Source organism: Emys orbicularis, chromosome 6 (assembly GCF_028017835.1).
Source record: "Emys orbicularis isolate rEmyOrb1 chromosome 6, rEmyOrb1.hap1, whole genome shotgun sequence".
NCBI classification, from domain to species: domain Eukaryota; kingdom Metazoa; phylum Chordata; order Testudines; family Emydidae; genus Emys; species Emys orbicularis.
The window spans coordinates 34,748,947-34,765,907 of NC_088688.1; the positions used below are offsets into that span (position 1 = coordinate 34,748,947).

General features: G+C 43.0%; 1 protein-coding gene across 3 annotated transcripts in view; it reads right to left on the bottom strand.

Moving 5' to 3' along the window:
- SLC38A9 (solute carrier family 38 member 9) overlaps positions 1 to 16,961 on the bottom strand; it is a 55,419-nt gene that overhangs the window by 13,237 nt on the left and 25,221 nt on the right. For all 3 annotated transcript variants that reach the window (XM_065406411.1, XM_065406412.1, XM_065406413.1), the window contains 2 exons: positions 13,264 to 13,377; positions 10,657 to 10,805 (listed from right to left, as the gene is read on the bottom strand). In XM_065406411.1, the coding sequence (XP_065262483.1) occupies positions 10,657 to 10,805; positions 13,264 to 13,377 (263 nt within the window). The remainder of the gene's footprint in view (positions 1 to 10,656; positions 10,806 to 13,263; positions 13,378 to 16,961) is intronic.

The following is a 16,961-nucleotide window of genomic DNA, read 5'->3' on the forward strand; positions in this document are numbered from 1 at the left end:
AAGGGGCTCAGGTTTCTACCTGAACCTTGGGTGAGGGGGAAGCCTGCCACCCGTGAGTGGGGGTGGCAGGGGGGGGACGCAGGCCCACCCACTTCACTGCGTCCCAGCCCGGGGCCCTAGCAGCGATTATTGTCGCTGCCGGTCAGTGGGGTGTCCTGACCGAAACACACTGACATCGGCTCACAGACCTCTGCAGCCGGACCGGGGTCGGCTACCCCCGGGCTACTTCCTTCTCCCCCCTCGGGGCTTACCTCGGTGGCAGGGGTGGCTTTAGGCCAGTCCACCAGCATCGGCTCCTCGGTGGTGGGGTTGGGGGGGCTGGTTCGACTCTTCCTTCCCAGGACAGCTGGCAGGGGGCAGCCTTGGGTCCTGCTCGGGGCCGCTGGTCCGGGGCAGGCCGGGCCAGTCCTTCTCGGTGTAGCGGGTCCGCGGCAGGCTGGGCCAGTCCTCCTCGGGGTATTTGGCAAGAGGGAGGCTCGACCGGCGCGGGGCGTTAGCAGGCGGTTCGCGGTCTGCCGGTGTCTCCCAACCGGGAGCTCGGCCCGGGACGTCTGCTCGCTCCGGCGGGCTGGCCGCTACTGAGTTTTGGTGGCGGGCTTTTATACTTCCGGGTCGGGGCCGTGACCTTGGAGGGGCGGGCCCCGGACCCGGTAGCTCCGCCCACGCTGGGGATGGAAGCTGCTCCACCCCGCCGGAGGCGGAGGGGAGCCACGCCGACTCACTACAGGGACCTTTACATTATCACATACCTATTGGTAGGATTTCAGATCAGAACCCAGGAAGTGCTGTCCCAATTCACTAATCTCAGCTCTTACTCACAACAAATAATCACATACTTCCTAAAGATAAATTCCTGATTTTTAATGAAAGTAGCTACGGGAAAGGGCCTCGGTGACAGGAATTTTAAAAATTGGTCCAAAACTGCTAAGGTGGTCTGGATGAATGGGTGATTTTTTTTATTTTTGGTGATCTAAATTTCTTTTTAATCTCACAATTACTATGAATAGCTATATCTAGGCTCCAGTCTTGTTCAAGTTTTACCTAGTGTTTGGATGGTCTATTGTTAACCCAATTGATGACGTTTTAATTGTAATACATAATAATAAAAACATCAAATTAGGGAATGCTAGTTCACCTTACTCTGTAGGCTTAGACAGAATTTAGAACTCACCCTTTGTCTTTTATGTTTACATATGGTTTTAATAGTGCATCCTGCCAGGTTTTTGATGTCAGGGATAAAACAGGGATGCAGTGAAACAAAACAAAAAATACAGTGAATGCCAGTTAACAGCGCTCCCAGTATTAACAACTTTTGGTTAATAGCAACACTCAATTCAATGTTAATGGGATTTGGATAGTGGCAATATGCATACCACTTATTAACAACTGTCTGGGGAAGAAAGGCCCTACCACAGGCAGGTTTGCGGGGTTGTAGCCAGGGAAGGAAGTACATGGGGCTTCCCGATAACTCTCCCTGTGCTCTCGGGCTGTATCCTGCCCTGGCACAGGGGTCTGGGCTCAGCACTTCCAATCCTGGCTGCAACCTTGCAAAGCCTGCAGCCGGGGTCCCACTGCCTGCACAGGAGGTAAAGGGCCCGCACCCCTGCCCAGCAAGGGAGTCCCTGCTGGAGTCCCAGCGCTGTGGCCTGGGACAGGAGGGTGTGAGCAAGGCAGCAGAAGGGAGGGAGGCTGCAACCTGGATGCCAGGGCTCTTCAGGGAGAGTGGGGATGCAGTGGGCCTGCATGGTACCTCTCCCTGCATTCTCCAGGCTGTGCTCTGCCCTAGCACCATAGCCAGGGCTTGGTGTGTCCCAGCATTTACTTCCCTGGCTGCTGCCCTGCAAACCAGCCTTTTGTTTATTGGCAACCCCCTATTATTAGCAACTTTTTGCTGGGAACCAAGAGTTTGCTAATAAATGGCACCCACAGTAACAACTTTAGCCTTGGTAAAGATGAATGTCCTCACACTCTATCTAGCCAAGAAATTTTCTATTTGTTTTGCTATTTTATTCCTCATAGGAGGGTAATTTCCTTTAAAAGATTTATGTTACTCCACAATATTTATTCCTAAAATATTGTAAAGATACCCTTACCCATTTAAATTTATGTAACTGACAGCAGTTGGTTTTGATCCTTTCAGGAACATTAATTCCCAGAATTTCAGATTTATCGTCGTTTATTTTGAAGCCCAATACCTGCCCAAATTCTAAAGTCAATTGTTCTATCATTTTTAACAAGGTTTCTGGATCCTGCAAATATAACAGGACATTGTCAGCATACAAAGCTATTTTGTGTTCTAAACGAGATGTTTATCAAGGGGCTATTTCTCACATTGATGGCAAATGGCTCCATAGCCAAAGCAAACAAACTGGCAACCCTGCGCTTCTACCCCTGTATAAAAGTAAAAGGAGGGGGATTGATGAACATTAACCAAAGAAGATGCTCGAGGATGAATACATAGGGCTGATATGCCCTTATAAAACTGATTTTCAAAACCAAACCTTACTAAAAATCTGGCTGAGGTACTCCCGATTCCAGCCTGTCAAAGTCATTCTCAGTGTTGAGTGAAAGCAGCATACAGGAAGAATGATAAGAATTAACATTATGGATCAAATTCAGAGTTCTGATATATCAGATAGGTGCCTGCCAGCAATGAATTCAGATTGGTCTGGGTGAATACATTTGGGCAAAAATGACACAATCTGTTTGCTAGCACCTTGACATAAATGTTAGCATCCACATTAATTAAATAGGTCTGTATGATGCACAATTGGAAAGATCTTTTCCTTCTTTAGGAATGACCACAATTTCTGCCTCTTTCCATGAATCTGGAATCTCATTCCCCTGCAATATGCCATTAAATAACCCAGTTAAAATAGGGCCAACACTTGCTTTAGAGCTTTGTAATGCTTCCCAGAAAACCCCTTGGGACTTGGAGCTTTATTGGATTTTAAGTTCTTAAATACAACTTCAACTTCCTGTGCAGCAATCTGCCTGTCAAGAGCTGCCACATTATCCTCAGAGCTGAGGTAGTTTCACATTTCTCAAATATCTATTTATGAGTTCAGAATTTGGCTGTTCTAAAGTGTACAAAGTATGGAAAAAGTTAGCAAACATTTCAGAGATCTGTGTGATGTCAGTTACTAAATCTCCCGTTTTATTTCTAATCAGAAGGATAGCTGATTTATCCTGTTTCTTTTTAAACTTTCTGGCTAAAAGCCTATCAGCTTTATTGCTCGTTTCATAATATTTTTGTTTAATACATCTAACTGTTTGCTGAGCCTTACCTGTTTGTAACAGGTTAATTTTTCCTCATCTCAAATTGTTTTCTTGTATACTCTTTTAGATCCTGTAGATTTATGTCTACCTTCCAAATCTGACAGTTCTTTAACTGAACTCTTCTACCAGAGACTCTCATATTTTTGAGGTATGATGCTTTAGTTATGAGAGTCCCCCTTCATTACTGTCTTTCTAGCATCCCAGTGAGCACTTACTGATTCCATCCTTATCGTTTTCTTCTATATATTTCTGGACATTTTCTTCCAGGTCTTGAATTTTAAGGGGGTCATATAATAAAGCTCTATTCAACCACCAGGCCCTTTGTTTTTCCACTGAGTCCCAGTCTTTTTATCTAATATATGCAGGGGAATGATCAGACCAAGTTATACCTCCCAGACTACCTTTTTAAACCAAATTAGCCAATAAACAGAAATCAGATCAATCTGACGTAAGACCCATGAGTAGCAGAACAATATGAATCTCGATGTCAGAGACTATAAATCTCCCACTAGACATCCATCAGATCCTCATTTTCTAATTTGGGCAAATAGTATATGGGCTAAGACATTACACTAAATAATGAATTTTATATCCATGTGGTTATAATGATAAAGGGATAGAGTTAAATGTAAACTAGGCTGTACAGAACCCAGGAGATGTCTACATTGCCCCATAGTTTGGGCTATGGGGGTGCAAATAGCTGTGTGTACCAAAGTGTTGCATTGTAAATCCCTTGTGGGGATACGGCAGGCATGAAGTGTAAGTCTCTAGTTCACACTAATGTAGTCCTGTTTGAAGAAGTCTACATTAGTGTGAACTGGGGACCCTGAAGTGCGTGCCTGCAGTGTTTACACGGGGGAGTTTCAGTTCAGCACTTTGGTGCACACTGCTACTCACACCCCATAGTCTGGGCTACACGGCAGCATAGATATGCCCTAAAATGCCCTGGGTGCTATACAGCCCAGTTTTCATTTAACTCTATCCCAACACCATTAAAACCATATGAATGTAATATCCATTATTTGCCATGATATCTTACCCCATATACTAATCTTGTTCCTCTAGATTTGGACTGTTTCTTCTGCTGTCATGTCTTTCCTTTTGTCTTGGTGACATATCTTTTTGAGCTATTCTGGCTCTCTTTGACCTCACTGATTCCCAGTGATTTCTTGGTGACGTGCAGGACCAAAGAAAAACACCAGATATTGTGAGACTTGAGAGAAAAATCGCAAGAGCTGGCACTGCTGGTGATGGCATTCAGAAGGTACATTGCACACTGCTGTTTACCTTTTCCTAATACAAGAAAAAGGGGACATTCAATTAGATAGAAAGGCAGCAAATTTAAAGCTAATAAAAGGAAACATGCAATTAGCCTGTGAAACTCACTGCCAGAAGATATCATTGAAGCCAAGAGCTGAGCAGTCATATTTGTTAGGATTAAACAACAGCTACAATGAAAGATATAAACCCTCCTGCTTCAAGGCAAGAAACTTTCCCTACAGGCAGATTATCTCATCCCCACTTGCCCCTTCCTCTGAGATATTGGTTATTGGCCAGGGTTACTGAACCAGATGGACTACTAGTCTGATCTGACATGGCAGTTGCTATGTTTCTAACCTGCAAGTCCCTTCTTCTGTTTAAGTACAAATTCACCGTCCATCCGACCTCCATGCTATCGAGATACCTCATCCTCACTCTAGGGAGAGTAGCACATGGAAGGACAACAATTTCCTAGTTTTGATGTAATTCAGGAGGACATGTGCGAACAAATGAAAACAAAATCCCTATAACAAAGTTATCCTTACAAATAACTAAGAAAGGAGGTCTGTAAGGCAGGGCTGCTACCTCAAGCACACCGGGGTCAGACACAACAGCTGCTAGAAAAAGGCCCTCAAAGGTTAGGCATTTTTCTTGGAGGGGGGTACGGTGGGGGGCGGGAGACATTCTACAAGAGGATGGTTATTACACAGAACTTTCAACATTATGGTAGGTACAATCCGTTCAGGTATAATCTGACTAGAGGGGTGCTGTCATATGGTGAACCCCTGAATGATCACCATTAGGGTTGCCAACTTTCTGATTGCAGAAAACCAAATACCCTTTCCCAAGTCCTGTCCCCTGCTCACTCCATCCCCCGTGCCTACGTTGCTCGCTCTCCCCAACCTTTGTTCATTTTCACCAGGCTGGGACAGGCGGTAGGGGTGTGGAAAGGGGTCAGGGCTCTGGCAGGGGGTGTGGGCGCTGGGGTGGGGCCAGGGATAAGGAGTTTGGGGTGCAGGGGGGCTCCAGGCTGGAGCAGAAGGGTTCAGAGTGTGGGCTCTGGGAGGGAGTTTGGGTGCGGGACGGGACTCAGGGCTGGGGCAGGAGGTTAGGGTACAGGAGGGGGTTCGGGATGTGGGCTCTGGTTGGTGCTTAACTCAGGCGGCTCCTGGAAGCAGTTGGCATGTCCCTCTGGCTCCTAGGCAGAGGGGTAGCCAGTGGGCACTGCCCCCACCCACAGGCTCTGTCCCCGCAGCTTCCATTGGCCATGGTACCCAGCCAATGGGAGCTGCGGAGCCAGTGCTCAGGGCAGTGCCTGCGCCACGGGGAGGGGCAGCGTGTGGAGCCCCCCGGCCACCCCTACACCTAGGAGCCAGAGGAAACGGCCGGCCGCTTCCAGGAGCCATGTGGAGCTGGCCGCTGCAGCCAACTGGATTTTTAGTGGCTTGGTCAGCTGTGCTGACCGGAGCCACCAGGGTCTTTTTCCAACCAGGTGTTCTGGTCGAAAACTGGACGCCTAACAACCCTAATCACTGCAAAAACAGAGTCTTGATGGTGCTACCCTCTTTGGAAAAGTCTAGGATTTTACTGAGAATACATTTATAAGATTTCAGAGACCTTAAATCGGATTCTGTATCAGTCCCTTAACCCATAGCCAGCCTACTGGGGAATTCCCCTGGTGGGACATAGTTGACTCTGATTGTACCACTCCCCCTCACAGCCTCCACCATAGAGAATAGTAGAGGAAGCCTGGAGGATTAGATGGGTGTGTGGCCCACTAGCTATATTCAGTTGCCAGAACAGCCCCTTAAAAGATGTTGCGGCCAAGCATAAGTTAGAGTAGCCTCAGGAGAGTTCTAATTTACACTGGAAGCAAGGCAGGCCCCCAGATGGTCCCACAATTTTGATGCAGCAAAGATAGCTGAAAGCCATCTATGTTCCACCCCCAACTGCATCCTTGTATTGGGTGGCACTTTGAAAGAACAGCAATTCTAGCCCCTTTATTCTAACAGCAACAGGAAACAGAGGAGCATTGGGATTTTAATAAAGTCTCAATGATGTTTCATGTTGGAGAGTTAATCTCTAAGAACATAGGAACGGCCATACTGGGTCAGACCAATGATCCATCTAGCCCAGTATCCTGTCTTCAGACAGTGATCAATGCCAGATGCTTCTGAGAACAAACAGAACATGGCAATTTTTGAGTGATCCATCCTGTCATCCTGTCCCAGCTTCTGACAATCAGAGGCTATGGGGCACCCAGAGCATGGAGTTGCATCCCTGACCATCTTAGCTAATAGCCATTGATGGACCTATCCTCCGTGAACTCCTCTAATTCTTTTTTTAAGCCTATTTATGCCTTTGGCCTTCACAACAACCCCTGGCAACAAGTTCCACAGGTTGACTGTGCATTGTGTGAAAAAGTACTTCCTTTTGTTTGTTTTAAACCTGTTGCCTATTAATTTCTTTAGGTGACCCTGGTTCTTGTGTTATGTGAAGGGGTAAGAACACTTCCCTATTCACTTTCTCCACCCCATTCATGATTTTATAAACCTCTATCACATCTCCCCTCATCTCTTTTCTAAACTGAACAGCCACAGTCTTTTCAAATCTCTCCTCATATGGAAGCTGTTCCAAACCCCTAATCATTTTTGTTGCATTCTCTGTACTTTTTCCAATTCTAATACATCTTTTTTGAGATGGGGCGACCAGAACTGCATGCAATATTCAAGGTGGAGGCATACCATGAATCTAAATAGTGGCATGATAATGTTTTCTGTCTTGTTATCTATCCATTCCTAATGGTTCCTAACATGACTGCCATTGCACATTAAGTGGATGTTTCAGAGTCATCATGGATAGTTCTCCAAAATCTTTCTTGAGTGGTAACAGCTAATTTAGATCCTATTGATTTGCATGTATAGTTGGGATTGTGTGTTCCAATGTGCATTATTTTGCATTTACCAACATTGAATTTCATCTGCCATTTTGTTGATCAGACTGCCAGGATCTGGGGGAAGGTCTGACACTATGAAAGAAGGTTGGGGAACCTGAGATAGAAATAACCTTCTTTTTATGGAAGCAGTAACTACAGTTGAGCAACTAAGCAATAGTGATTACAATATAATTAAGTTCAGTATCCTTAGAGGAATCATGCCAAAAACTGAAATCAAACTGTAGAGAAGGGGATTTTTTTTTTTAAGCGAAGAAAATGATTAAAAAGCTTGAAAAGAAAGGAAATTAAAAACATTACACTCAGCATGGTGGCTACTTAAGCCCACCATGCTTGAGTCACAAGGGGCACGCACATCACTAAACAAAAAGGGAAGTAGGAAAGCAAGGAAAAAAAAAACCAAAACTAAACTCCAGTATCGTTAAATGGCAAAATTCAAGAGGTCACTGAAGGCAAAGAGGTATTCTTCCAAATTGGAAATCCAGCCTAAGTGACACCAGTTGAAAGGAATATAAAACATGGCAGGTAAAATGTAAGATGGATATTAGGACAGCTAAAATTGATTTATTTGCTCTTCAAATTCCAAGAAATACAAATAACAAGCCTTAACTGTAGAGTACTATAGAGAGCTACAATAAAGTTAAACTCTTAGCACTCAATAGTTAACTATAGCAGAAGCAGCAAGCCTGTGAGAGAACAGATGGGTCTGCTGGGCTACCAGGCAGAAAAGGGAGCAATTAAGGAGGAAAGACATTGAAGAGATGCTCAATGATTTCTTTGCATCAGCCTATTTATCCTCACAATACAGGAGGCAACGAATTTAAAACTCACAGAATGAAATACCTTTTTATATCTAACCCACAACACATAATTAACCTGGGGAACTCACTGCTACAAAATTATCATGAAAGCCAAGAGCTTAGCAAGATTAAAAGAGGATTAGCCATTTATATAGGCAAAGAGAACATTCATAGTTACATTAGATAGGACATAAAAACACTCATGCCCCAGAGCATAAACCAAGCATTAAATAATGGTGATTAGGAAGCATCTTCCTACCAATGGTCCAATTTTTCCATAGTTCTACTACAAGATTTTTTGATCTTCTAAAGCATCTGGTACTGGCCACTGTCACAGACAAGATAGTGGACTAGATGGACTTTGGGTCTGATCCAGTGTGGCAATTCCTATGCTAGTGATTTACAAACTCAGGACATATCTTGGCAATGAGAAGACCACGAGAAAATTATCTGCCCTTTTGACTTAACTCCTTCAACTACCTGTGAAGAAAAGCAGTGGGGCAAATATGTGCAAAAAGACGCTAGCACAATGAATTGTGAAGGTACCTGCCAGAGAAGGTACCTGCTTAAGTAGCCACCATGCTGAGTGTAATGTTTTTAATTTCCTTTCTTTTCAAGCTTTAATGTATTTCAAATAATGTTTTCGAGATGGACACTCCCCACATTAGCAGAATTATACCTGGTGGAGATCCTTCACTTGCTTACCAGGAACTGGAACATGGCAGGGAGGAGAACCCTTTCTTCAAAAGATCAAGTTTTTCCTTGGAGCATCTGTGAGATAGTTCACCTTTCACTAAGTGAGAGCTAGATCTGAGGCCTGGGCTACACTAGCGGGGGCGGTTTGAACTAAGATACGCAACTTCAGCTATGCTATTTGTGTAGCTGAAGTCAAAGTATCTTAGTTCGACTTACCTGGCCGTCCTCACGGCGGTGAGTCGACCGCCGCGGCTCCCCCGTTGACTCCTCCTGCCGAGGTGGAGTACAGGCGTCGATTCGGTGATCGATTTATCGTGTCTAGACAAGATGTGATAAATCGATCCCAGATACATGGAACACTACCCACTGATCCGGTGGGTAGTATAGACGTACCCTTAGAGCAATGAGGTATTCCCTTCCTTCCTCCATGAAGAGTTAGCAGACTTTCCTATGTAGGACTCCTGGAGCTCTTTGTTTCCTTATGGGGTCAAGTAAGCTATAACTGTTTAATTGTCTAATTGACTAGCATTGGTTTGTCTAAGTGAATCTGCTGGAATGTAAACTGGCAAAAAAGTTCCCCTTCAAACAATTTGAGTTGTGGAGTCAACACATGAGAAAAAATTCTGCCCAGAGAGGGATGCTTATCCTTTGTCTAAACTCTGTTCCTGATTGCAGCTGGGAAGAAACAGCTGCTGGTCTGCTCCCTGACTAACTGTGTGGCTAGTAAGGTTGCCAACCCTCCAGGATTGGCCTGGAGTATCCAGGAATTAAAGATTCATCTTTAATTAAAAGATTACGTCATGTGATTAAATCTCCAGGAATACGTCCAACCAAAATTGGCAACCCTAGCTGCTAGGCAACTAATGAGCCCAGCTGCACTGCCTTAGCACTGTCAGAGTGGCCACAGCCCAGCTGGCTGCTGGTTTAGCAGTCCTATTCATAAGCCTGGTCCCCACAGCAGTTCAGTGGCTGTTCAAGGCATACCACGCTTGCAGCTGTGCTTGCCCTTGTTCCTATCTCTGCTCCCCTCTGGCTTCAGACTTCTGGTTTTGACTGTTTATCCACAGAACAGGCACGTACGGTGTTCCAGGGGGCAGTGGGGTGGGGTGCAAACCTGCCCACATCTAAAAGGCACTTCCCCCAGCCTAAAGGGAGGAACCACTGAACCCAGGGCTCAAGCAAATACGGGGGACAACAAATGAAAACACAGGGATGGGAATGAGGGTCAAAAGCAAGGAGTCAGAGGGGAACACCAAACAGAGAACCCCAGATAGTGCCCACTCTGTTGGAGGGGCACCTATTGAGTTCCTGGGGTGGGTGGGCACAAGCCCAGTTACATCTAAAGTCCCCTCCCCCAGCCTAAGGGGTCCATAGAACAGGCAGCTGAAATGCAAGATTTCTCATCCTGCCCCAACAAATGTGTCACTGCCCTGACCTGCAGAGCCCACTTCTGAAGGCAAGAGCATAGCTTATTTTTTCATGCTCATCCAATCTTTAGCCTTCACAAACTTGGCCATCAAATACGTCACTGCAAAACTGCAGGGGTAGTTTTTGAAACACATACGTCTCCCCCACTGCCAAACTCCATAACCTTAGCAGAATATCTGGCACAAAAGAAACCAGTGAAGCATTGTAGGTCAATTCCTTGACACAGGGTAGAGTCCTTACCTTGGATAAACATTGCCAAAGACATGTCCTAATAGCTGAACTCGTGCCAAATAGCCAAGCAACGGGTACACAGTTATCATCTGGAACAGCAGGAACAATCTTGCAACAAATGACATGATGTCATTGCTGGGAAAATTGTCTAAAAAATTCTAAAATAAGAAAGGCTAATTAGGCAGGATTGACAACAGTTGTATTAGATTCCTAAAACGTGTTGCGAGGGGAAAAAAAATGAAGCCTGAATAGTGCTTCTCAAATCAAAGACATAAAATTGAACTCTCTCTCTCTTGTGCAGCTTGTATACAACTAAATATAACCTAAGGTTTGTAATATGAAAGGCCAGTGATTTAATTTGTGTATTGCCCTCACTAGATGACATTTATTTTTCCAAACAGCACACATCCCTGACTTCATATGCAAAGGATTTCAAATGCTCCTATTATCCACATATTTACATGAATTAATTGTAACTACTGATAACACTTAAGAATATTTTATTGGCTCTAGGTCCCTTTACCTTAGGAATCATGATATTCCAGCAGGCATCTAATTGCCCAATAAAGTGCATAAACAGCTCTTGGTGCAAGTGAAAGTATCCTTCCTCCCTGGGAAAATTCATAAAACCTTATTTGTTTTCAGAAACTGCAGTTCCATGACAAAGCCACCTTTTTGGGGACCTATTTGTAATAATTCAAGCTGGATCCTATACAGATAATACAGAATGGATGGATTCGACAAGTTGAAACATCTGTTAAATGTACAAACTGTTTTGTATAATTACGAACAATAAAAGAAAAGTGTTTGACAGCCATTATTTAATCATAGATCTTCAGCCCATGTAATTCTTTCAAATGGCTCACAGAAGAGCTTCATGGTTAAACATTATCTTCAGTCCTGATATGGCTATAGCCTGTGGGGAAATAGAACAGGGGGGCCTTCTTTTTGATAGACAGAGCTTTAAATCTGTGGGCCCCGAAATAAACCCTCCAACAGAGATCTGTTATGCTTTACACAGAGTAGGGCAGGCCTAAAAGCCTGAGCAAGACTGAACAACACGATTCTCTGCCAAACTCGGTCAAGGGTAATGGCCAGAGGAAGGAAAGGAGGAGGAAAGGAAAACACAGAACAATGCTAGAAGCTACAGCAAGAAACTGCTTTAGCAACATAATAAATAACCGCAAGTTTATGAAATCACTCGAAAAATAGAATATCCGCTTACATTAAGAAATTGTTTTTGCAAAGAGTTAATCATCCTTGCTGCTACAGCTATTTGCAACATTTTTCAATTCCAGCTATCTGCAAAATTAACCAATGATAGCTCTTCTTTAAGCGTCCCATGTTAACCCCCCTTAACCCTTCACCGAACCCCCCCCGGAAAATAACGTGTCTTGAGAAATGTACCCAAACTGATGCCAAGCATCACCCCTGAGGAAAACCACCAAGCGCCCCTTTTTATCGAAATAAACACCCACTTCTCGGAAAATAATGAGGAAGGTGGGGGGGGGGGGGCTGATCCCAACCCCAGTTTCTCAACCCATGACTAACCCCAACCCCAGTTTCTTAACTCATGACATATTGTTTGTACTTTGCTTGCGGTTTTATGAAATATAAACCCCTTGTAAGCAATGCTCGGGGTGTCAGTTTTCGAACTGCACCCCAAACGCGTTTGGTATGTATTGCAATAAAGGCCTCAGGCTCTGAGTCTGAACTAAAATCACTGCGTGGGTGATTCTTTCCACGACAAGCCTGTCAGTAGCCTCCCTCCATGTGGTGCTCTACTGCTAAATTCTCAACAGGACATGCACAGCATCTTACATGAAATGATTCATGAAGAGACCACCACTTTTTGAAGCAGCCTGAGGCAAGGGGATCAGGGTGGCCCAATGGATGGATGAGGGAGTGGAAGGTATGATAGCCTTCCTGCCAGTGTATTGCACTAGTGCCCAGAGGCCCCAATCAGGACCCCTCACAGTACTAGGCACTGTACATACATAAAACAGAAAGATGGTTCCTGCCCCCAGATATTTTACCGTCTAAACCACCAATCCTGACTGATTAAGGCAGGTATTTCATTTTAGCAGCTGTCAGTAGCCCCAATGACTTCAGTGGGATTAGTCACTGCACATAAACTTAAATTCATACATAATCTTTGCAGGATCAGAGCCTAAGGAAGCCTGAACTGTTCAGCTCATAGTCAATATGCCCTCAGACAAATTAGCCATGTAGCGCCCCTCCCCCTCCCAAATTAATAAAATCCAGCCAGCTCACAAGTTTGATTTCATTTCTTTTTGAGCACACTTTGGTTCTCCCAGTCACAACGGTTAGACATCTGTTTTATCATGTTTATCCTTACATGGCTATGGAAGTAGTGGCAGGCAGATTAGTGAGTCAATGCTATCATCAGTATTTGTTTGTCAAAGTGCCCACAACATGCTAGTCACTTTCCACACATTGAAGAACAGACAGTCCCTGCCCCAAAGAGCCAGTCACACAGAGATAGACAGAAGTTAGTGGAGGAACAAGTATGGATTTTTGTTTGTTGTTTTTAAAACACACACAATAATTAGAAGGGCAGGGATGGAAACAGTGCAGTCAAGTGTCTTACCCTACCTGTTCAATGCACTCTTTGGACAACGGTGGAGAGGGAAATGCAGCAAAAATTAACAGTCCAACATAGAGATATGTTAATCCCACCAGGAGATAAGCAATGGAAAGGTCTCTCACCTGCAACAACAAAATTCTCTTTTTATTCTGGCATTAACATACACAGCAAAGTACAAATTTGATGAACTAATTTACTGGTTAACAATATACTAAATATACCATACTAGGTTAGTTTCTTTGTAAAGCAAGTTATTTGCTAAAATGTGGAATATTAATGCAACTACATGAAAATAGTTCATTGCAAGATTCTGAACAAGACACCGATAATCTTAGCTTAGACAATGACAAAGTTAGCTTTGGAGTCTGATCCTATTGAAGTCAATGGAAAGAGTCCCATTGACATCATTGGGATTTGGGCCCCCATGCACAGATTTTGAAGTATGCTCCCCTCTTCTGCAAAAATATGAAGTCTAGTACATTCAATATAAGCCAAATCTTGCGGTCCTTACCGTTAAATTCTTATGGGGTTAAATGGGCGATTTGCCTGAGTGAAGGCAAATTTGGCTCTTTAAGCAGGAAGAAGGTACACAAAAGCAGGTATTATAGATATATTTAGATCCAGACAACAACAAAAGGATCCCAGGAACAGCTTCCTCGACAGATGTAGGGTGTTACTGCTAACCGCCACAATCATGCAAAGAATACAAAGACTAAATAGAGCCTCTTCAGCCGCCTCATAGACACCCACTCACTAACAAGCCTCAGGACACATTCAGCACAACTAGCAGTGATAGCCAAAGAGTCCATTGATACCATATGTCAAGTCTGTTGTCAGGACTAAAAACTGGCAGCTAACACACATCAGCAGGCCAGATTCAAGCTATAATGAAAATGATCTTTTTTAACAAAGTGCTTTGAAACCCAAGAATATGGTCTACTGAGAAATCTTCAAAATGCACACATTTATCATGTTCGTTCCTATGGATGTAACCAAAGAGTATAATCTAACATCTTATACTGTAATATGAAAAAACCCCACATGCTGTAAGAACACAACATGGAAAGACTGCTGGTCTGCTGGTTTTGAGTGTGTGTACTTATTTTTAAAGGCCAGATACAGCAATCCAGAATAACCATATATTTTCCATTTTAATCACTCCATACCTCCCAGAGGCATTGTATGCTTTTAGAACCATATTTTTATATTAAATCTTTTCACTATAATTATTTGCCTTCACTATAGCATTCTGTATAAGCATTGTATTTTAAATTATGGCCAAGATTTTCAAAAGTGGGTGTCTAAAGTTACTCCTAAATCCATATGTAGGTAGCTAATTATAAGCGATGAAATTTCCAAATGTGCTGAGGACCCAATAGCTTCCAATGAAGTCAACGAGAATTGCTGGGTACACAGCCCCTGTGAAAATCACTAATTTAGGTACCTAAATACGGATTTAGGAATCTAACTTTAGGCAACGACTTTTGAAAACCTTGACCTAAATGTATATACATTTAATACATGTAAAATTTGTGTGGACTACACTTGTGAAATTAAATTTCACATGTCAAAGGATATTAATTAGTGGAAAAGCAATCACATCCACTTTTGAAATAAATTTTCCAAGCTGCAGAACTCACTGACACATTAACCTTTTAAATAGCAACTAATGTATTAGGCTATTTTAATTTCCTACATCAATCACTCTTTTGGAACTGCATTATGACACCATTTGTTTTTGGTTATTAACTAGCTAGATTCTGTATTATTTGTCTGCATGCTTTCTCCAGGACATTTACTACCACTTACCTAACGATTTGTTCAGATGATGCTAGTAATCAGCTTCTTAAAGGATTACAGGTAACACTTTTGACACATGGACCTTATTTTACTAGGACTTATAGCGACATGATCAGGATTAGTAGGCCTGCAAATTTGTCCTACTTTTCCCCGCTTATATCTATTCACAAAGTCCATGTATGTACACATTTTTCTTCTAGTCAAATATTATGTATTTTTCTTTAATAAAAATCCACACACTACCAACGGAGTACCCAAGAAGAATCAAGCTGGAACCCTATCTTTTTAGTAACATATCTGGAAGATCCTCTCTAGTTTTCAGTTGTTTCCCCCCTCTCCCCCATAGCAGGGGTCAGCAACCTTTCAGAAGTGGTGTGCCGAGTCTTCATTTATTCACTCTAATAGAATGTATGACTGGCACGCAAAACCTTACAACGTTTTTAGAAGGTCTCTTTCTAGAAGTCTATAATATATAACTGAACTGTTGTTGTATGTAAAGTAAATAAGGTTTTTAATTTTAAATGAAGCTTCTTAAACATTTTAAATTAAAATGCAGAGCCCCCTGGACCGGTGGCCAGGACCCAGGCAGTGGAAGTGCCACTGAAAATCTGAAGGCGGCACGCGTGCCATAGGTTGCCTACCCCTGCCCTATAGGAGGCATCAGCAGAGCACCTACTTCTGCTGACTAAGTTTCTGTAACCAGTACATAATGATCTAATTTCTAGGCTTGCAGCTGTGTTAGATTCCCAATGTAGCCACTACAAACTCAGCCAACAAATTCAAAATAAGAACTGTATCCTTCAGCGATTGTTTGCATCACATTTAGCAAAATATCTCTGGGGGTTAAATTTTCAAACACAAGCATGTAAGTTGACCCTACATAATGTGTGCACACAGAACAATCATGCACATATAGACTGGGTACTCTAAGCAAAAATACCAACACCCATAACAGTGCCTAGATACTGTGATTGGTGCTCTATAAATACATTACATAGACTAGATAGATATACAATTGTCATTGTATGCTTTATGTATATTTTGAGTGTGTAACTTATGCCCTACTGTTGGAAAATGTCAGTGTACATGCATTGCTAGACTGCTACCTAGTCAGGAAGCAAACAAGGAGGCGGTAGGACAGACAAATTGGTCAGGCAGTATGCTTTGAGTGGATGGTATAAATGTTACATGGTGGTGGTGGTGGTGATCTGAAGAAGAGCTCTGTGTAAGCTCAAAAACTTGTCTCTCTCACCAACAGAAGTTGGTTCAGTAAGAGATATTGCCTCACCCACCTTGTGTCTCTAACACAGTGATGGTGGTGTCTCGGAAATGAACTGAAGGATTTAGCAGGACAATGGAAGATGTGCATCCTCCACATTAGCAGTTACGTTTTAGCCAGAATGTACCAGATACCTGGAGAAGGTGGGTACAACCATTCAAAACACCTATGGACTACAGCAGAGGAAGACTCCGATTAAAAAAAAAAAAAAAAAAAAAAAAAAAAAAAGCTGCAATGTTTAACGCTACATGACCATACAAGGGACCTAGACTCAGGAGTTTTACTATAAATTCGACCTGGAAAATGGAGAAGTAGACAACAACAAAAAGGGTATTTTGATTACAGTGTGGTTCTAGTCTGAAAAGCGATGGTGTAAAAATGGCATTATGGAGTTCCATATTTTATATGTCCCAATGATCTCCAGAGCAATTTTGCACCATTTGCCAGTAAAAAGATGTTTTTTGTAATATCCAGCCCTGACAATTCAATCTGAAACCTGAAAGACAAGTTGGGTTATTTTGGCTCATATATAACAAAGGTTTTACTATTAGTTTAACAATTCTGTTGGTGCATCAGCCAAATAAGTTTATTTCTAAGGAGATAGATTATTCAGAGTCATCTCTTGCT